The sequence below is a fragment of the Anolis sagrei genome, chromosome 4, assembly GCF_037176765.1.
Source record: "Anolis sagrei isolate rAnoSag1 chromosome 4, rAnoSag1.mat, whole genome shotgun sequence".
Taxonomy (NCBI): domain Eukaryota; kingdom Metazoa; phylum Chordata; class Lepidosauria; order Squamata; family Dactyloidae; genus Anolis; species Anolis sagrei.
This window is the reverse complement of record NC_090024.1, coordinates 154,116,446-154,136,432: the sequence shown is the minus strand read 5'-3', so window position 1 is coordinate 154,136,432 and position 19,987 is coordinate 154,116,446. Positions and strand designations below refer to the sequence as shown.

General features: G+C 41.1%; 1 protein-coding gene across 3 annotated transcripts in view; it reads right to left on the bottom strand.

The window, feature by feature from the left end:
* The window catches only part of COL24A1 (collagen type XXIV alpha 1 chain), a 215,046-nt gene that overhangs the window by 173,182 nt on the left and 21,877 nt on the right, over positions 1–19,987 (bottom strand). For all 3 annotated transcript variants that reach the window (XM_060773864.2, XM_060773865.2, XM_060773866.2), the window contains exons 2-4: positions 19,237–19,301; positions 6,840–8,110; positions 93–146 (exon numbers count right to left, since the gene is read on the bottom strand). In XM_060773864.2, coding sequence (XP_060629847.2) covers positions 93–146; positions 6,840–8,110; positions 19,237–19,301 — 1,390 coding nt within the window. The remainder of the gene's footprint in view (positions 1–92; positions 147–6,839; positions 8,111–19,236; positions 19,302–19,987) is intronic.

Genomic DNA, 19,987 nt, shown 5'->3' with positions numbered 1-19,987 from the left:
TTGTTGTGAATACATAAGGACAGTCACATTTGCTGCTCTTTTTGATCAATAATGACTAGTATTTTAGGATTAATACATCAATCTTTACTCACTCTTGGGCCTCTCTTCCCTGCTGGACCAGATAATCCTGGAGAACCTGGGGGTCCCTAAATAGGAGGAGAAAGCAAAAACAAATGGTTAATGTTAACATCAAACAAATGAACAATGAGTAACATTCTGAAATTAGCACATTTATTCCAAATAGCACTAAAGCAAGTTGAGCTCCATTTTGTTTTGTTCAGTTTTAGAAAGACCACTTGCAAATGGTTATCAACTGTGAACAATCTGAGTTTAAACCACTTTAACTGCCATAGCTCACTGCTATGGAATTCTGTGATTTGTCATTTGGTAAGGTACCAGAACTCTTTGGTAAAAAAAGATTAAAGATCTTATAAAATGACAACTTCTGTGATCCCATACCATTTGACTATGGTGGTTAAAGTAGTGTCAATCTGCATTAATACAGAAGTGTAGATGTACCCCTGTTCCAACATATCTGAATGCTGGGAGATTGGGGAAGATCATCACTTCTACAGGGCCATATTGACTCTGCCTCAGATGGATGGTTTGGCAGTAAGATAAAGGCAAAGACTACTGTCAGAGGCATTTGGTCAGATGTTTGGTCCTAACAGTTAGGAAATTAAGAGAAGTGGTTGGGTTTAGTTGAATTTGTTTTGCTCTTGCTTCTGCACAATTGTAAAACAGTACGGGGCTGAAATTCTTTCAATCATCACCAATCACATGCCATTACCACTCTGTGCTGTATCTGAGAAAGGGGGAGTGTCTCACAAAAGCTCTAAAATAAAACCCAGTTAGTCTTAAACATGGTTTCATGTTATCCATCTCAGGGAAATATCTGATTTATCTGTTTTTAATGTAGACAATAATTTTTTTCTCCAAATGTGTACAAGGAGTAACACCACCACATACAGAATTCCAGTTTGTTTACCAAGCAAATATTTAACACATTCTAACCTGTAGTTATGATCTTTCTTAAAAGGATTTCAGTCTTAACTGAAAATATTATATTATTCCTACATAAATAACCTAAGGTGTTAGTGCTAGAAAACACATTTAGATCTCTCTCATGTTTAGAAATACTCTCCCCTGCTTAAAAATCATTTACCGTAATAAAGGAATATACTGATATTTAAACAGCCAGAAAAAGTCACTTTATCAGAATACAGTGTCAGATTCTGGATCAGCACCAGGATGGTCATTCCTGTCAGTCCCCGGACCACTGCAGAAGTGAAAATTAGTACTGACCATCCAGTAATGCCAAACCCAGTTCAGGGTCACTGGACAACCATGCTTATTGTCCCCCTTCTGTTGTGGTCATAGTAGCAACCACTGGGTGCATTATCACTCTTCTAATGGAGGGCCACTGTGTCACGGAAGAGACAAGGGGGAAAAAAGGAGTTGCCCCTCTTTTACCTCTTCCCTTCTCCAACTGCTCTTGCACTCCAGATGACATCATTACAATAAATGAACCAGCCATGTTATACCAGGAAGCCATCACAATGTTAAACATTAAGTGCCATCCCATGTCCCTGGGGCCACCGAAGCCAGAGGTATACAGGATGACCATATAAAGCATTTGTGACCAGCCCAAATATTTACCTGAGCTCCAAAATTGTTATTTGCTCCAGATCTTCGGGGTAAATCAGGAGGAACTCACAATTTTTGTTAATGTGGTTCAAGGTCATGTTAACCTGAATCAGCTCCAGGCATCATTCTGCTGCCATGGAGCTGATTCATCTCCCCCGCAGCTGGGAGAATAATATGTGCCTGTGTGATGTACCAAAAATATATTCCAAATCTATATATCTACACATACACACACAATCAGCTTTTAATTGCACACTGTATGGCCTTCTATACAAAGAGATACATTCCAAAACACATACTCATCCACGTGGGTACCTGAAACAATGGAGAATAATAATTCCTATATTTTGACTATATTTGGGCTGGAAGCACACCACACAAAGGCCCATAAATACTTTGGGGGGTATTTTTTGGAGCATAGGTAAATGAAACTATGGATACTGAATCTGTGGATAAGCAGGTACTATGAATTAATCTAAATTAATCTACTCTGGTTGTCTTTGGAAATAACCAGACTCCATTTCCATGGTCCATTTTCATGTAAGTCCCACCAGAAGTCCAGTAACATCATGTGACGGAATCCAAAGATCATCTGATGAGATCCTAGTTCTCTGTCACTACATATTTTGAGGTTGCATTAAAGCTCTGCATCTATTTTATTTTTGCTAACAATACTGAATTAAGCCAATGAAAGGGACTCCTAATCTAAAAAGAGCAAATCACTGTGACATTTTCTCTGATGCACTCACCTCCAAAGTATGGCACAGATATCTTAATTTAGCTTTTAATAGTATGCCTATGTTTAGATATTACTGCATAGGAGCTTCTCAAGAGATTGATTGTACTTTACCTACAAAATGGCTTGAGGAATTGCCCAGGGCAGAAACAGGCCCAGATCTCAAAATAAGTTACTTTGTTGCTGTCAATGTAGAAGGACATTTTATTACATCTCTTTTACTGTCTTTGCTTCTAACTCCTCATTTCCCAGAAGGTGTATGAGCTTTATCCCCCCTCGATGGACTGTCACCTTGTCGTGGTGAGGGGGCTTGCGTGTTCTGATGAACCTGTAGGCACAACAACTGGAGTTGTGCACTCCCAGGAGTGGCCGCGGGGGAGGTTCCAGACCAAGCACAGTCCGAAGACCCAAAGACCTCAACGGCAGAGCAGGCGGAGGATAACATGGCACATGTTACAATGGCTGCGAAGGCGGAAGAAGGCTGTAACAGACTGAGAAGCCACGGTCATTGTGTTAAACTACATCACCAGTGGAACCTCACTCTGTGAAGACTGTGTGTTGATCAGTTGTGCACTGACCTCCACACATTAAAAAAACCCACGCACAGGCGTCTTCCAAAGAAAATAAAAACCAAGCAACCAAAGTCCCATGGCGATCAGCGAGTGGCGACGGGGGCAGGACTGTGAAATCTGGAAGCCCCTAGTCACAGACTGGCACATGGGCGGTGGGTACGGACTCAGTCGTTCTACCTCAAGGTCCGAGGCAGTTGAGTAGTTCGGCAGCTGTATCCGCGACTGAGCAGCCCTATTGAGGACCCACTCTGCTCACCCCAAATGGGGAGGGGGCTAGAAAAGGTGCCCTAAACATAGTCTGCCTCACTTATCCCTGACTGGACTGCCGCGTCCAGTGGGGTCACCACCCTGCGGCCAAAAAAGGAAAATGAACTTCGGTACGTGGAACGTACGGACTCTGATGGACAACAGTGGCAGTGAACGCCCCGAACGCAGAACTGCCATCATTGCAAGGGAGCTGGGACGCTTCAACATCGACATAGCAGCCCTTCAGGAGACCCGGAGAGCAGGAGAGGGACAGCTGAAGGAAGAAAAAGCAGGCTACACCTTCTTCTGGAAGGGACTGCCCGAAAAAGACCAAAGAATGCACGGAGTTGGCTTTGCCATCAGGAATGATCTGGTGAAACATCTGTCCGAAGCACCCACTGGCATCAACGAACGACTCTCAACCCTCCGAATCGATCTTGCCAAAAACCAACGGGCAACCATCATAAGTGCCTATGCACCAACACTAGATGCTGACGAAGACATCAAGGAGAAATTCTACTGTCAGCTGGATACCGTCCTATCGGGGATACCTAAGGAGGACAAAATCATCCTCCTGGGGGACTTCAATGCAAGAGTCGGGCGAGACTTCGACCTGTGGCCAGGGACCATCGGAAAAGACGGGGTTGGAAACAGCAACTCAAATGGCATCCTGCTTCTCACCAAATGTGCGGAGCATAACCTTGTCATCACCAACACGCTCTTCCGCCAGAAAAACAAGTTCAAGACATCATGGAAGCACCCCCGGTCAAAGCATTGGCACCTCTTAGACTATGTAATCACACGCGCCAGAGACCGCCGTGATGTGCTCCTCACAAGAGCCATGACAGGTGCTGACGACTGCTGGACTGACCACAGGCTAATTCGATCCTCGATGGCTTTCAAGATTGCCCCCAAGCGCAGACTCCAAGGAAGGAGGACAAGGCGCAAAATGAACACCCAAGCCCTTCAGGAGCCCTCCAGACGAGCCCATCTCCAAACAGCACTCAAGAACCATCTACCCACAGTACACCCCGAAAATGTTGAGGAACATTGGAACAAACTGAAGACCTCCATCATCCAAGCCTGTGAAGAAACTATTGGATACCAAGCCAAGAAACATCAAGACTAGTTTGATGAAAATGACATCGAGATCCAACAGCTAATTGACAAGAAAAGGAAAGCCTTCCAAGCATGGCAGAGAGACATCAACTGTGCTGCTAAGAAAAAGATCTATGCCAGTGCAAAAGCTGAGGTCCAAAGAAGGACAAGAGAACTCAAGAACATCTGGTGGACAAAGAAGGCTGAAGAAATCCAACACCTGGCAGATACCCATGATGCTCAGGGATTCTTCAAAGCCACAAAGGTCATCTATGGACCAAGAAACCATAGGATACAGCCTCTACGCTCATCAGATGGAACCAAACTCCTGAAGGACCAAAACTCAATTGCACTACGTTGGAAAGAACACTACCAAAGCCTCCTGAACTGCAGCTCCAATGTGGCCGAAGAGGTCCTCTCACAAATCCCGCAACAACAAACCAGGGACGAGCTTGCAGCACTGCCTAGTTTGGAAGAAGTCAGCAATGCCATCAGCCAACAGAAGAATAACAAAGCCAGTGGACCAAATGGGATCCCTGCTGAAATCTTTAAAGAGGGAGGACCTGAGCTGACACACCAACTCCACCAGCTCATAGAAAAAGTGTAGGTGACCGAGAAAATCCCAGCAGATTTCAAGGACGCCACCATCATCACCCTCTTCAAAAAAGGGGAAAGAACAGACTGCAGAAACTATCGAGGTATCTCCCTTCTAACCTCCGCTGGGAAAATACTCGCAAGAATCCTTGCAAACCGCCTTCTGCCCCTCTCAGAAGACACCCTCCCAGAATCCCAGAATGGCTTCCGCCCCTCCAGAGGAACAGTGGACATGATCTTCACTGCAAGACAGCTCCAAGAAAAATGCAGAGAACAAAACCAACCTCTGTACATGGCATTCATCGACCTTGCAAAGGCATTCGACACAGTGAATCGCAGCGCTCTCTGGACCATCCTCCACAAAATCGGGTGCCCAAACAAATTTGTGAACATCCTGCGGCTCCTCCACGATGACATGATGGCAACAGTCTTGGACAGCAGTGGCTCCCAAAGTGACCCATTTAAGGTGGAATCAGGTGTCAAACAGGGATGTGTTATTGCTCCAACTCTATTCTCCATCTTCATCGCTATGATACTTCACCTTGTTGATGAGAAGCTTCCCACCGGAGTGGAAATAATCTATCGGACAGATGGCAAGCTATTCAACCTCAGCAGACTGAAAGCCAAAACCAAGGTTACAACAACAGCTGTTATAGAACTCCAGTATGCTGATGACAATGTCGTCTGTGCGCATTCAGAAGAAGATCTACAAGCCACTCTAAACACCTTCGCAGAAGCATATGAGAAGCTCGGCCTGTCACTGAACATTGAGAAAACCAAGGTGCTGTTCCAGCAGTCGCCAGCCAATCCCTCTCCAATGCCAGTAATACAGCTTAATGGTGTAACATTAGAAAACGTGGACCATTTCCGCTACCTTGGCAGCCACCTCTCCACCAAAGTCAACATCGACGCCGAAATACAACACCGCCTGAGCTCTGCAAGTGCAGCATTTTCCAGAATGAAGCAGAGAGTGTTTGAGGACCGGGACATCCGTAGGGATACCAAGGTGCTTGTTTATAAAGCTATTGTCCTCCCAACCCTGCTATATGCCTGTGAGACGTGGACTGTCTACAGACGTCACATGCAGCTCCTGGAACGTTTCCATCAGCGCTGCCTCCGGAAAATCCTGCAAATCTCCTGGGAAGACAAGCGGACAAACGTCAGTGTGCTGGAAGAAGCAAAGACCACCAGCATTGAAGCGATGGTCCTCCAACATCAACTCTGCTGGGCCGGCCACGTTGTCTGGATGCCTAACCACCGTCTCCCAAAGCAGTTGCTCTACTTAAGAACGGAAAACGGAACGTTGGTGGACAGGAAAAGAGATTTAAAGATGGGCTCAAAGCCAACCTTAAAAACTCTGGCATAGACACTGAGAACTGGGAAGCCCTGGCCCTTGAGTGCTCCAGCTGGAGGACAGCTGTGACCAGCAGTGCTGCAGAATTTGAGGAGGCACGAGTGGAGGGCGAAAGAGAGAAACGTGCCAGGAGGAAGGCGCGTCAAGCCAACCCCGACCGGGACCGCCTTCCACCTGGAAACCAATGCCCTCACTGCGGAAGAAGATGCAGAGCAAGAATAGGGCTCCACAGCCACATACGGACCCACAAGGAAATCCATAATGGAAGACCATCTTACTCGTCCAACGAGGGATCACCTAAGTAATGAGCTTTATCTTGAACACATTCCCCAAAGGACCAAACTAAATGCTGTTTTAAGCAAATACCTTGAACAAGATGCAGACTTGTAACTCTAACACAGTCATTTTCACCTGCATCATTTTTAAACTATCTTCAAAAGCTAGCATGATGAATTTTCTGCGATTTAGAATGAACAACACAGTGCAAGAATAAAATGACAGGAAATCCCTACATGAACACATCTTTGGAAATCATTATAGTGTAGATTGTGAACTTCTGATATATTCCATTAAGAAACACAAGATTACTTACTGGTGCTCCAGGGTCTCCTTTAGGCCCTTTCAGATTCTCCACCTCAAACATTTGTTCCAGTTCTTCATAGTCATAATCATAACCATCAACACCAAGATCATAATTGCTTTCTGTGTTGTAAGCTTCTTCAATCGGAATTGTATGTTCATCCCACGAACCAAGCTGATTATTTGAAGGCATGGAAACAAAAGTCCTGTGTAATGTTGTGTTTAAAATCTGTTGCATCTCTGTTGGTTCATATGAATGCTGCTTTGAAGTATTTTCCATTATATTCCTTGTTTTAGTTTGCTTTATAGAAAAGAGAAGATCAGGATAGGTTTTCCTCCTTGTATTTTCCGTGACATTATCTGTAAGGTTTAGAGGCAATTTTGTGATAGTCTGGAAGTCATCTTTTCTTTTGCTGACATCATGGTGATGATTTTTCACAATTTGCTGGTCATCTGGTACAGATATAATTTCCAGTGCGGTAATATTTCCTAAAGAAAGTGATGCCGAGATTGAAGTTGTCTCTGGAGATTCTGGAGAACTACACCGGGTAAGAAGGCATGGATCATCTTTCTTTGCATTTAGTGGCATGTAATTTTGTTGAGTTTCTTCACTGAACTGCTCTTTTGGGAGTTCCCCAAGTGATGTGTCTTGAGTTGCTGGCTGAGATCGATAAGTGTCCGCTTGGCGACACTGTTGTTTCACATATTTACAATAGTTTGCCAAGGCTTGTGCAGTGGGGATAATATCCAGCTGGCATATTACTCCTTCAAAGTTGATAGAATGGGAGTTCATCCTTCCTAAGGTAAACAAACTATGTGAATCAAACTGTGGTGTTTTAGAAAGAATCTCCTTGCTGAAGTGCTTCCTGCCACATTGAGTATGCAGGAATACTGTCTTTTCTGTGATGCCAATAGCAAATGTGTGCCATTGTTCATCATGGACAATGTAATCAAAATATACAGAGTGTTTCCCACCAATGTGTACCATTATCTTCCTTGGAAGCAACTGTACACCAAACTGCAGTCTATTTTTACTTCTAATACTGAAAAGAAAGGCATTATTCACTCTTTCAGAGCGTAGACTAATCAGTACAGTGAACTGGGTGCCTAAGCTTGATGCTATCACTTGAGGGATGGGAACTTCAATGTCTGCTGTTGAGGACAAAACAACTCCTGAAGCACTTAGGTGAACCCCTTCGGGCAGCAAAGTATGTGGCAAGGGCATTGTAGTCCCTGTGGATGGGTGATGCCCTTTTAGGCCTAAATGATGAAGAACATCGATGCCTGGAAAAGAGAGAGGAAGAGGGTATAAGAAGAATGCTAAGTTAAATTCATTCAAATAATGTATAAATATGAGTAAACTAGATGTTTTTGGCATTAGGTGTCTTTATCAATTAACAATATTATTCCACAATAAAATGCTGACCTACTAAAGGTAATTGACTCTCATTAGAAGTAAAAACATAGAACATATATTGAATATACAAAACGTTTGGTTCCCATGATTCTTCAACTTCACACATGAAATGGAAGAATTGTGAAATGAGGTGTGGAGGCACATGTCAGAAAATATAACATACAAGAACTAATAGTCTATTTTCTGGCCCCATCAAAATTTGAGTGCCAGCTGTGTTTAGAGAATTCGAAATAGCTGTGTTCAAATGTCACTTGGTCTCAAAAAGCTCACATGACCCAAGATCAATAACTTTAATTTAGTTCTCAGGGTTGCCTATCACCCTGGATTGCTGTCAAGACAGAAACTGGAAAGTATCTTGTATATAACTTCTAGTTCTTCAAATAAAGGTGGGACAGACATGTAATAGATCAAAAAATTAAAAGCATCCCAGGTAGTTTACCATGATGTTTACCGTTAAATAATGGTATTATTCTAGTTACTGATTTCCAGTGGGGCAGTCATGTCTGTGACAGCAAAAACAAAAATATTTTGCAACATGTTTCTAACAGATGTTACTTTAGCATTCAAGAACTTAAGCCCACAGCTTCACATATAACAATCATTAAATCATTGTTTCAACAATATCCATAAATCCTCACTTTACACAATGTTTAGTTTTAAATGAGACAGAGAACTCCCTCATTTATGGTTGTTCAGTGCTATCGTCATCCAACATCTCTAATAGAGACAGTTATGCTGATTAATATGAATCTGGTAGATAAATCTGGATTTTTAAAAGTTGAAATTTTCAACAAGTTTTAAATAATATTCAGGATGTTTTTAATTTCAGTGAATGACTGTCTTCAGACAAAAAGTATTTCCCTCTTCACCTTCCAGAAAGGGGGGTATTTACTCCAAATTTATTTATTTATTTAAAAAACTACTCCAATTTAGAAATTGTACATTGGAATTTCCTCTACTACCCCTTCAGAGTACCCTCAAAAATCTACAATATTTAAACCTGAGAATGAAAGTAAGGACATAATCAACAAAGACATCATGCACATTGTAGAAACAAATGTCTTATATAGTACATATCTGCATTCAAACACATGTTACTAGTATCTACCTATGGAAAATATAATGCCAATAACTTCAAATAGGATTCCATAATATTTAGTCATTAGCAGTAAAGTGGTGTGAAATTGCAGCAATTCTGTAGTATAGAGGCACCCTATGAGCAAGTCTCAGATATGATGCAAAGCTGCATTCATGTAATCCTTGGCACTCACACAAACATACAGCGTTTAGAATCTATATAAATAAAAATGTAATGTTCGTTTGTGGGATTAACAGAACTCAAAAATCATTGGACAAATTGACACCAAATTTGGACACAAGACACGTAACAACCCAATGGATGTCCTTCACTCAAAAAATTGATATTGTCATTTGGGAGTTGCAGTTGCTGGGATTTATAGTTAAAATACAATCAAAGAGCATTCTGAACTCTACCGATGATGGAATTAAACCAATCTTGGGACATAGAACTCCCATGGCCAACAGAAAACACTAGAAGGGTTTGGTGGGCATTGACCTTGAGTTTGGGAGTTGTAGTTCACCTCCATCCAGAGAGCACTTTGGACTCAAACAACGATGGATCTGGACCAAACCTGACATGAATATTCCATATGCCCAAATATGAACACAGATGGCGTTTGGGGGAAATAGACCTTGACATTTGGGAGTTGTAGTTACTGGGATTTATAGTTCACCTACAATCAAAGAGCATTCTGAACCCCACGACAGAATTGGGCCAAACTTCCCACACAGAACCCCCATGACCAACAGAAAATACTTAAGGCCATCCAGTCCAACTCCCTTCACCAGGGCAAGAAAATGTAATCAAAGCCCTCCTGACAAAGAGCCATCCAGCCATAGATATAGAAAGATAGATAGATAGATATGATTCACACACACAGAGATATAATATCATAAATTTGAAAGGGACCCCAAGAAGGACAATTATATGTTGCATGTTTCAGAGTAAACAAACCAGACAATCTCCACATCAACACTGACATAGAAACAACAAGAAATACTGTTTACCCATAAGCATAAAGGAATTACATATATTAGAAACCATTACTTTATTTTCCAAATCACCAGACTGGGCCACAGCAATGCATGGCAGGGGACGGCTAGTCAATCCATAAATTAGCTAGTAGCAGGCCAATTAATTTGCATCAATAATTCTTTGTGTTTTGGAATTGACTATTTTAAGCACACTACATTTAACATATGGGTATGGTTAAGTGTTTCTCAGTTTTGAAACAAATTGAGGCAAAAGTCAAAAATGAATAAAGAGACTGCATTAATCAAAAAGATGTCCATTAACTAAAAAAGAAATAAAGTTTAATTTCTCAATTTTACTTCTTTCTGTTTATGGGGAGTATTAATAATATATAGTAAGAACAGATACCTTTGCACCACTAACTAGAATACCTATATGTGTAAGAAGAAGAAAATAAGACTCCACTGGAAGGGTTTTTGAAACAATTGGCACAGAAGACATACATTTGCATGTACTAAACATCTTGAAAATTAGTTGCACACCTTGGTTTTAGCCATATCAGGAAGAACTATGGTGCCAAGTTTATAAATGGCAGGCAGCCAACATAATCAGAGAAACAGGAAGATATATTGCTTGGGGTGCGATTGCACATCTGCCAATTCCTTGCAATCACTAGCCACAAAACAATTCATTTACTCAAAGTATGATTTAATCTGCAATAATTGTACAGGCTTTGTCATGGTACAACTGCAAAACTCTATGTCACTCCTCATTTTCCAAAAAAACAATTGCAGTACATTTCATCTATAAAAGTTGAAATCCACCATGAATAATCATGGCTTAATTTTCACTGTTATGTCCTTCTCTCACATCCACTTTTGTTTCTTTCAGAATCCACCTTGTGTTTACAGATGTGTGGGCTAAATAAGCCACAGGCAGAAAGTTTCTCAGTGGGACAAAAATGTTTTATTTTTAGTTTGGCATAATAGTTGCTGTTTGGAGGTGGAGGGAGTGAATCAAGCCTATGTTTAATGTGATCATTCCTGTTAATAGGAAATTCAGGGGTTGAGTACCAATCAGGTTATAGACCAAACAAGGCCAAGAGAGCAGTTATCTCTTTTATTGGGAAACAGCAAGATTTTGCAAAGGTAGCAAAAGGATTTCAGGATTAAAAAAAAAACAGGTTTACAGGAAACTGAATTCTCTAAAAACAACCCAATGGATCCATGGCAACTCAAGAACTCTTTGTGAGGCTGTAACTTCCCGTGTGAGTCTGCCCAGACTCTAAGATCTTCAAGGGAGGCACTTCTCTCATAGACACAGCTAATGGAAATGTAGGAGAAGGCCTTTTCTGTGGCTGCTCGGACTCCTTCCTTGGGACTCCTTCCTAGGGAGGTTGGGATAGATCTTTCATTATGTTCCTTTTGATGGCAGGTTACCACCTTTCTTTTCCTGCAAACCTTTGAAAACTGATTTTTAATAAGAAATGGTTTTAAGTTGTACTGTATGCTCTTTAAAAATAATTTACTGATTTGATTAAAAATGTACTCTTTAGGAATCTCTAGGTTCACCAGTGTGACTCTATGATCAACTTCCTCTAGTCATGTTAGAAGACTTAAGAAATTTCGATAGAGAACACCTCTCTAGTAATTGCTAGGTGTTCCAATGTGAGTCTATATATAGTTTCCAAAAAAAGTTGATCATAGAGTAATACTGGCTAGAAATTCTTAAGAAGGTGCTCTTTCAGGTGAAAAATTAGCTATTTCTTTATTTCATTTTCACGAGAGTCCTGTACATCTAACCCAGGTATGGGGAAACTTTGGTACTCCGGGTGTTTTGGACTACAACCCTCACAATTCCTAACAGCTAGTAGGCTGTTAAAATTGTGGTAGTTGAAGTCCAAAGCACCTGGAGGGCCAAAGTCTGCCCATGCCTGATCTAACTCCAGTGAATGTGGGGGGATGACTATAATACAGGTGCAGTAGTCTATTTCAGAGGACGAAATTGACAAACTAACTCTAGAGTATTCCTCCCTAAAAAAGCTCTTATGTAGAATTGGGGGCTGTGTGGTTGTGGTGGGATGTGGAGAGATGGGTGTGTTGTTTTGTGATGTGTGCGGGGGAAGGCATGTAATTTCATGGTGCAATAGCACAACGACAATAAAGTTATTTATTGTATTCTATTAGGAACTTCACAAAGTTGTCATAAGTCAACAGGTAACTTGAAGACAGATGCACACCCATACTGCTTTTTAATCTGTTTTAAAGTAAAAATTTAACTGGGTTTAATTCTGTTATTATTCTGTGTTTTAATGTATTGTGTCTTTTTGTAAGTCACATTAAGTCCCAGCCTGAGGAAAAGGTGGGATAAAAATGGTGGATGGAGGAAGAGGCCACAGAATGCTAAACACCAAGAATATCTTGAAAATTTTTTCCCCCAGAAACCTAAAGTCCAAACTGAACCATTTTGTTGTGTTTTGTTATGGAAATGGATTCACATGTAACAGGTTACTCATTGAGATATTGCAAAGAAGAAGCGGACTGGGGGGGAAAGGTTACTGAATGTCTTCTGGATGAACAGAGGTGAAGCACAGGTGTGAATACCAGAAGGCAGCCAATTGGAGCACTGTGATGTATCTTGATTTGAATATTATTATATATTTGAATCTAAGCACTGGAACTTGATAAATCAACAATAATTTTGTATGTTATAAAAATAAAGTTGAACTACTAGTTACTTTGTCAAATCTAACTCTGACAGGCTTCCTTAAGACTGGGACACTGAGTGCCATGCTGAACATTTCAGGAACCAATTGTAAAGTAAATTTGTCTACACCAAATTCACCTGGAAGCCCATGGTCCAGGTCCAAGGAGGGATGTAAGTAGGGACCATAGGGCAGGTGAGAAGGATAGGCACCCAAGAACAGGAAACACGGTTACAGCCTGGATGGCCTCTTTATTTTCTTTCATGTTTTCAAATGTGATCAATTATCTGAATCCAGAGTCAGAAATATCAGTGGTGAATGAAAGCAGCAGTTTCACACAGGGCTCTCTATGACAGAAGTTCTATAAATAACAAACAATCCAAATCAGAGTAACCTGATACACCAGATCCCATTCTTATTTGGAATCCTAATACACTGAATCAATCCAGTGAAGAATATATCTGCAAAAGATATACAGTGGCTCTAGAAACATGAATATGATCCAATGCTCTCAGTGTTATGTTAATTACATTTCAGTGTATGCTTGCTGATTCAGATTGCATTTTTACTCGTGCCGCACATGTAAATATGTGGTATCTAGAAGAAAATAGCGACCTCTCTTCCACAGAAACCAATGTGCATACAGACACCACTAAAGCTTTCCCTTTTACCATTTGCTCTCTGTCAGGGATAGCTCAGGATTTTGTGTTGTTTAATCTTTCACACACTTTCTTAGTGGTTTTGGTTCTCTCAAACTAAGAAGGGGTTAAAGGAATGAATACTCCTTTGTAATGATACCATGGATGTGCCACTACCAACAATGGCAGTCCCTCCCAAACTTCATGATATCCAAACTATATGATACCTCGCTATCCTGAGGGAAACTCAGAAATGGAAAAAATATTTTGCATACCTATATGTTTAACCTCAATGGTACTATGGCTTCTTGGGCACACTTTCCTCCAGTGAGTGGATTTGCTTTATTTTATTTATCAGTCTTACTTCCCACACAATGCACTGCCTTCATACTCAGTTCCAACCTTCATGCAGGACAATCATCAGGGCTCAATCAGCAAAGCAAACAGTAAAGAAAAGCAAACGGCTCATAGGCTTTAGGTGTATCACTGACCAGCTGGAAGGAGTCCATACAGAAAACTGAGTTTCTAAAACTTTACATTTTCCCTTTTCCTTGCACAAAGAGCAAAAATGCAGAAGAAAAGGACTCAATGCAAACATGCTTTCTCTCTCAGGAAAGAAATAACTTCCCTTCCCTCCTGCACTTAGAAAATGTCCCTTCTGTTTCCTCTCCTCACTGGGAAGAATGGCATAGGGAAAGAAAAAAAGAGAGGGATATTATGTATGCACACACTGGTTTTAGCAGCAAATGGGAGCCCCGAGTGGCACAGTGGGTTAAACCCGTGTCGGCTGGACTGAAGACCAAAAGGTCACAGGTTTGGATCTAGGAAAAGCGCAGATGAGCTCCCTCCTTCAACTCCAGCTCCCCATGCAGGGACATGAGAGAAACCTCCCACAAGGATGATAAAACATCAAAACATCCAGGCGTCCCCTGGGCAACGTCCTTGCAGACAGCCAATTCTCTCACCAGAAGCTACTTGCAGTTTCTCAAGTCGCTCCTGACACACACACACACAAAGCAGCAAATGGAGAACAGCCTACATTTCAACAGTAGATTTTCTCCCTGGCAAAGAAAAAAAAATCTCCCCTCAGAGTTTCCAATCTGCTGTGGAGAACAAGTGAGTGAGGAGGCTGTGGTAGAAAGAATCATGGAGTGCTTCTGTTCACTTGAAAACTAATATGATACAGAGCACTGTACATGCACATGCCCCCTGCAACCAACTAAAGGACAGATATGTGAGGGATGAGAATAGGCAAGACTTTACTCTCCCATCACCATCATGGGAGAATAAAAAGAGTAAGGAATCAATAGCACCACAAAACACAAAACACATGAAGCAAGTGCAATCACAATGAATTGAAACTGCCACCTTTCCTATCCAAATGAAAAAAGTGATGCTCATGGTGCAAGACTGGAAGATGGTTATCAGTGCCTTCAGATGAGAAATGAAATGGGAAATGACCAAAATACAATCAGAAACAGCTTAACTTTTGCCCCATTTGGATTCCTCCCAGATCCATGAAAGCCAGCCAAATTATTTTGACACATGAGGCCAAAAATTCCATAATCCTTTCTCTCTAGCCCTGGTCGTAAAAATACAATAGTAGCTCAAACAATTTGCTGCCCCCTTCTTTATATCTAAAATGTAGAGCCCGAGCTGGCTCCTTCACTCTGTTAAAAGGACTCTTGTCCCATTTTGTTCAACAGAAAGACTGCCTTGTCCAATCGTCTTGTCTTGGCAATAGCATCTATTAAAACTGCAGTGGTAGTCCCCATTTCAGCATTAGACCACTGATAAAGGAAACCTGTTGCATTATATAGGCAGCAAGGAACTTGATTACACACATCGCTTTATCAAAACTGCAATGAGAATCAGAAAGGGAGATAGTCATTCTGCCCTTCACCCGGCAAGCCAAGGAATATGCATACAAAATTGGGATGATGTACCATGTCAAGCGGCTGCTCACATCTCTTTAAGTAGGCCTTGAAACCTGATTCACTTTAAAGTATGGAATATTATAACCAGGTACAGGTTCAAATACTCTTTCTAAATATAAAACTGTCCATAAACAAAGAAAGACTCTTTTTTTTGCAACACATGGACTCCAGCCCAGGTATCACGCTTTATTCTATATATACCCATTAATGATCAGTTCCTTTTCCTTCTGCACAGATGTTAGTATCTGGCTTCATTTACTTTCTAAATTAAAAGAAGAAGAAATCAAATGAGGTCTGCAACAAATAGTTATAGTTTGTCATCTTGAAAATGGCTTGTTTCAAACTCAGGAGACTAATTCTTTCCTCCCTGTTTGCCTGCAGAGGTCATCAATCATTTGTTATAACATGGGGGATAAAGGTAACGGCCGAACACACCGTTCACCACTGAAGATGTGTGGTTAGAGAAATCCATTAAACTGCTTTTCCCTCTACATACCAGATGTCTTCAATTTAACTTGTATTTTGAAAGAGTTTTCTATTCTTAAAGAAAGGAAGGGAGAGGGATTCAGAAACTGAAATACAGATTTATCATATGCTTTTTTTTTAGTCTGTCACATCTAAAGGGCTTGTGGATAGCAATAAGGTAATATAATAAAACCAACATCTGAAGCAGAAAGAACGGACTTAAAGAACGATGGAACTAGTTTCAGGTTTCTAAACAGGTCCTGTACTTGAGCTTTTTTTACTCACCACCCCAAACAACATCATAAAGCATCTGTGTATATGGCAGAGAGACTGCTCATTTCTTTTCATTAAGACCCAATGTCTGGGTGTATCCTAAATAGTGTTTTTGATCTCATCCACTACCAGCAGCTGCTGCAACATTAATGGAGGAAAATCCAGTAACCAGTTCATATCCCTGCTCAGTCTTAAACTAACTTTTGACTTCATGGACTGAAAAGGTAAAATGAGAAGTAGAACTGAAGGGGCAATGATGCAAAAATGCTCATTTTAAATCCAAATCCGAAACGCAGGAACTCCCTTCTCAGTAAGAGGATATAGAAGGTCACCAGTAAGTTGGATCTTCAAACTGTAAAACAGCTTTTATTGCGTGGCCATAGCAAGTCAGCAAAAATGTACATAAACAATGCAATCAAAAAGTTTTTGCTGTCCCTAGAGTTAGATTACATTTATATTTATGACTTTCACTGAAAGCAGAAGGCACAGTTTGATTGGTGTCCAAAAATCAATAATTTCATTGGTCTTAACTAGCAAACACGGATTCTCATTGGCTCTTATATCTTTCTAACAGCAGAAGCGTATAACAATGGTTCTATTCAAATGTCTGACCCTGAACTATGGAGCCACAGACCGGTCTTATCTAGTTGCGTGTTGCTCTCTAGATGCCTGTGAGAAGTTAGGGAGTGAGAGAGGGTGCATACTATCTTACAGCTTGTATCCTTGACCAAACAAAGACAACAGAGAGCAATCACTTTCCCTGTAGCAGTTTGCTCTATGCATCAGCAGTTTCTGGTCAGCAAGGCCTCTTTGCAAACAAGACATCTGGGATTTGCAGTCACTAGAAAATCACATTTTAAAATCACTTCCCTCTCAGAACCACTGATGTAGTCCTCACCTTTTTAAAAGAAGGGTAAAATAAAAATGAAACAAATGCATCTTTGGGAATGATTCAGAATGATAGAGGCTATAGTATGCCACATCTGGAAAGAACCAGGTCAAAAACGCCAGAATCAGATGCAGAAGTCCCCATTTTTAGACTGGGTGCATCCTCTATATAAATAATTGCTCATTCCTCTCAAGAAAGAAAGGTAGAATTCTCTACTATCATCATTGATCAAAATGAAGAATATATCTTTAATAAAGCACTTGTAATAAAGAATAGTTAAAGAGCATCTGTCATTTTCTTTGCATGCTGGTCGCTTCTGTGGCGAGAGAATCAGCCGTCTACGAAGACGTTGTCCAGGGGACGCCCGGATGTCTTGCAATCCTGCGAGGAGGCTTCTCTCATGTCCGAAGCTCTAGGTGCTCTTCCTGCCTACTACAGGGAAAACCAGCTGATCCCTAACCCATCTAAAACACAGACATGTGCCTTCCATCTCAAGAACAGCATCCCGATCTCTGAACATCACCTGGGAAGGAATCCCACTGGAGCATTGCAGCACACCCAAATACCTGGGAGTCACTCTGGACCGTGCTCTTACCTACAAGAAGCACTGCCTGAACATCAAGCAAAAAGTGGGTGCCAGAAACAATATCATACGAAAGCTGACTGGCACAACCTGGGGATCACAACCAGATACAGTGAAGACATCTGCCCTTGCGCTATGCTACTCTGCTGCTGAGTATGCATGCCCAGTGTGGAACACATCTCACCACACTAAAACAGTGGATGTGGCTCTTAATGAGACATGCCGCGTTATCACGGGGTGTCTGTGTCTGTTGATAGACTCTACAAGATAGCTGGCATTACCCCACCTCCCAATGTGCGACAGGAAGCTGCTGCTAACTGTGAGAGAAAAAAGGTTGAAAACTGTGAAAGCCATCCACTATATGGCTATCAGCCTCCTACCAGTAGACTCAAATCAAGGAAAAGCTTCATGAGAACCACCATTTGTCTTAATGTTCCCCCAGCAACAGCAAGAATACCCCTCTGAGCAGCTAAATCAGGAAATCTCGATCAGATGGTCCCCACGAGGGTTTGCTTCCAAGAATGGTCAATTTGGAAGTCCTTGAACAGACTCAGAAGTTGAGTGGGCAGATCAAAAGACAACCTGGCAAATGGAACTACCTAAAAGAATCCACCTTGTGTGTCTGTGGAGCAGAACAAACAACTTTGAACCTGTATGCTTGTCCACAATGCCCTGCCACATGTACAGAGGAAGAATTGTTTAAAGCTACAGACAATATGGTTAATTTTGCCTGGTTTTGGTTGAAAATTATTTAGCCAGTTGTGCTCCTTCTATTTTTATCAGTTTTATACTTTTGTATGTAATGCTTTTGACACAAAATAAATAAATACCACCATTAAAAGTGAAAGAATGGCCTAAATGTTAAGTTTAGAAATCAGCATCCCAGAACAACTATCTAACCATCTCTGCCTTTCATTAATACTCTAAATACATACAAACAATGGCAAGAAAAAGTCAGACTGCTTAGCCATTATGCACACATGAAAATGAAGGTGGGCTGTGGGAGAGACAAGCCAAAAAAACAATTCTGGAGGCTTAAAGTGCAAGTCCACCCTAAGCGCTTATTATGTTATCTGATTTATTTTAGAGAGTCCCAAAATGTAGAAAGGTAACTAAGTTTTAGCTTACAACCCCCAAAACACCCACATGCAATGAAGTCACAATCAAAGCCTTTACAATATACAAGACCTTATTTATACAGTGTTTGCCTAAATATGTAAGCAATTTCATAACCAGAATATATGACTAACTTTGAAAAGGTCAACTTTTCTAAATCGGTTTCTTTAAACTTTTGCACTCACTGTAACTATCCGGCACTTGGGCAAATGCCCTTTGAAAAAAACTGAATTCTAAATCATAACTACCAAACTCATAGCTATTATTCCCTCTTGCTGTCTCTCTTAAGCAAAATTATTTGAACATTCTGTAACAAAATAAAGTGTACTTCTCACCTTCTTCTTGTATTTGTGTAGCACCCACAGCTATACATGTTGTAAGAAGAAGGAGGACAGCTTTCCTAAACGAAGAAGGAAAATATTATTACATTTAATGGCAAAAAATACTGATAATGTAGAATCCCTAAGTATAAAAGCTCTTTACAACATGATCTGAGGTTGCCTCTATGCCAGGTAAAATAATTCAGAAAAGCCATTTTGCAGTTCACATGGTTATTTGGGTTGAAAGCACACTCCACTTGTATCCTCTTTGCCTAGTGGCCTCCCCATCACTGTTCATCAGCCAGAAGAAGCCCTGCTGGCAACATTGCTTCTGGTAAGGTCAACAACCAGAAGCATCATTCTGGGAGAGCCTTGCTGGCAACATCACTTCTGGTAAAGTCACAACATGGTGTCCAGCCAGGTGCTCACATGTTTCCACTTGCCAGCTAGGCTCTACCAGGGAGTTTCTTCCATCTGGAGAAGTAGCACAACCTTTTTGATGTATGGACACAGGACCACCTATTGTGACAGTTCACACATAAAAAACACTAGATGTCACTCCTGAGTTTTCTGGAAGTTCTGAAGTAATCTGCAATTATTCTTTTGACAGATTAAGGCTTGGAAGAAGCATTTCTGCTGAGGTTATAGGTTGTCTGCATTGATCATAGCAAGTGTGAGGTGTGAACATATTTTGTCCATGTGGAAATGGAGTGGGTGATCCTAGGATGAGTTTTTTTTCCAAACATTCATTGGAATCCATTTTGTA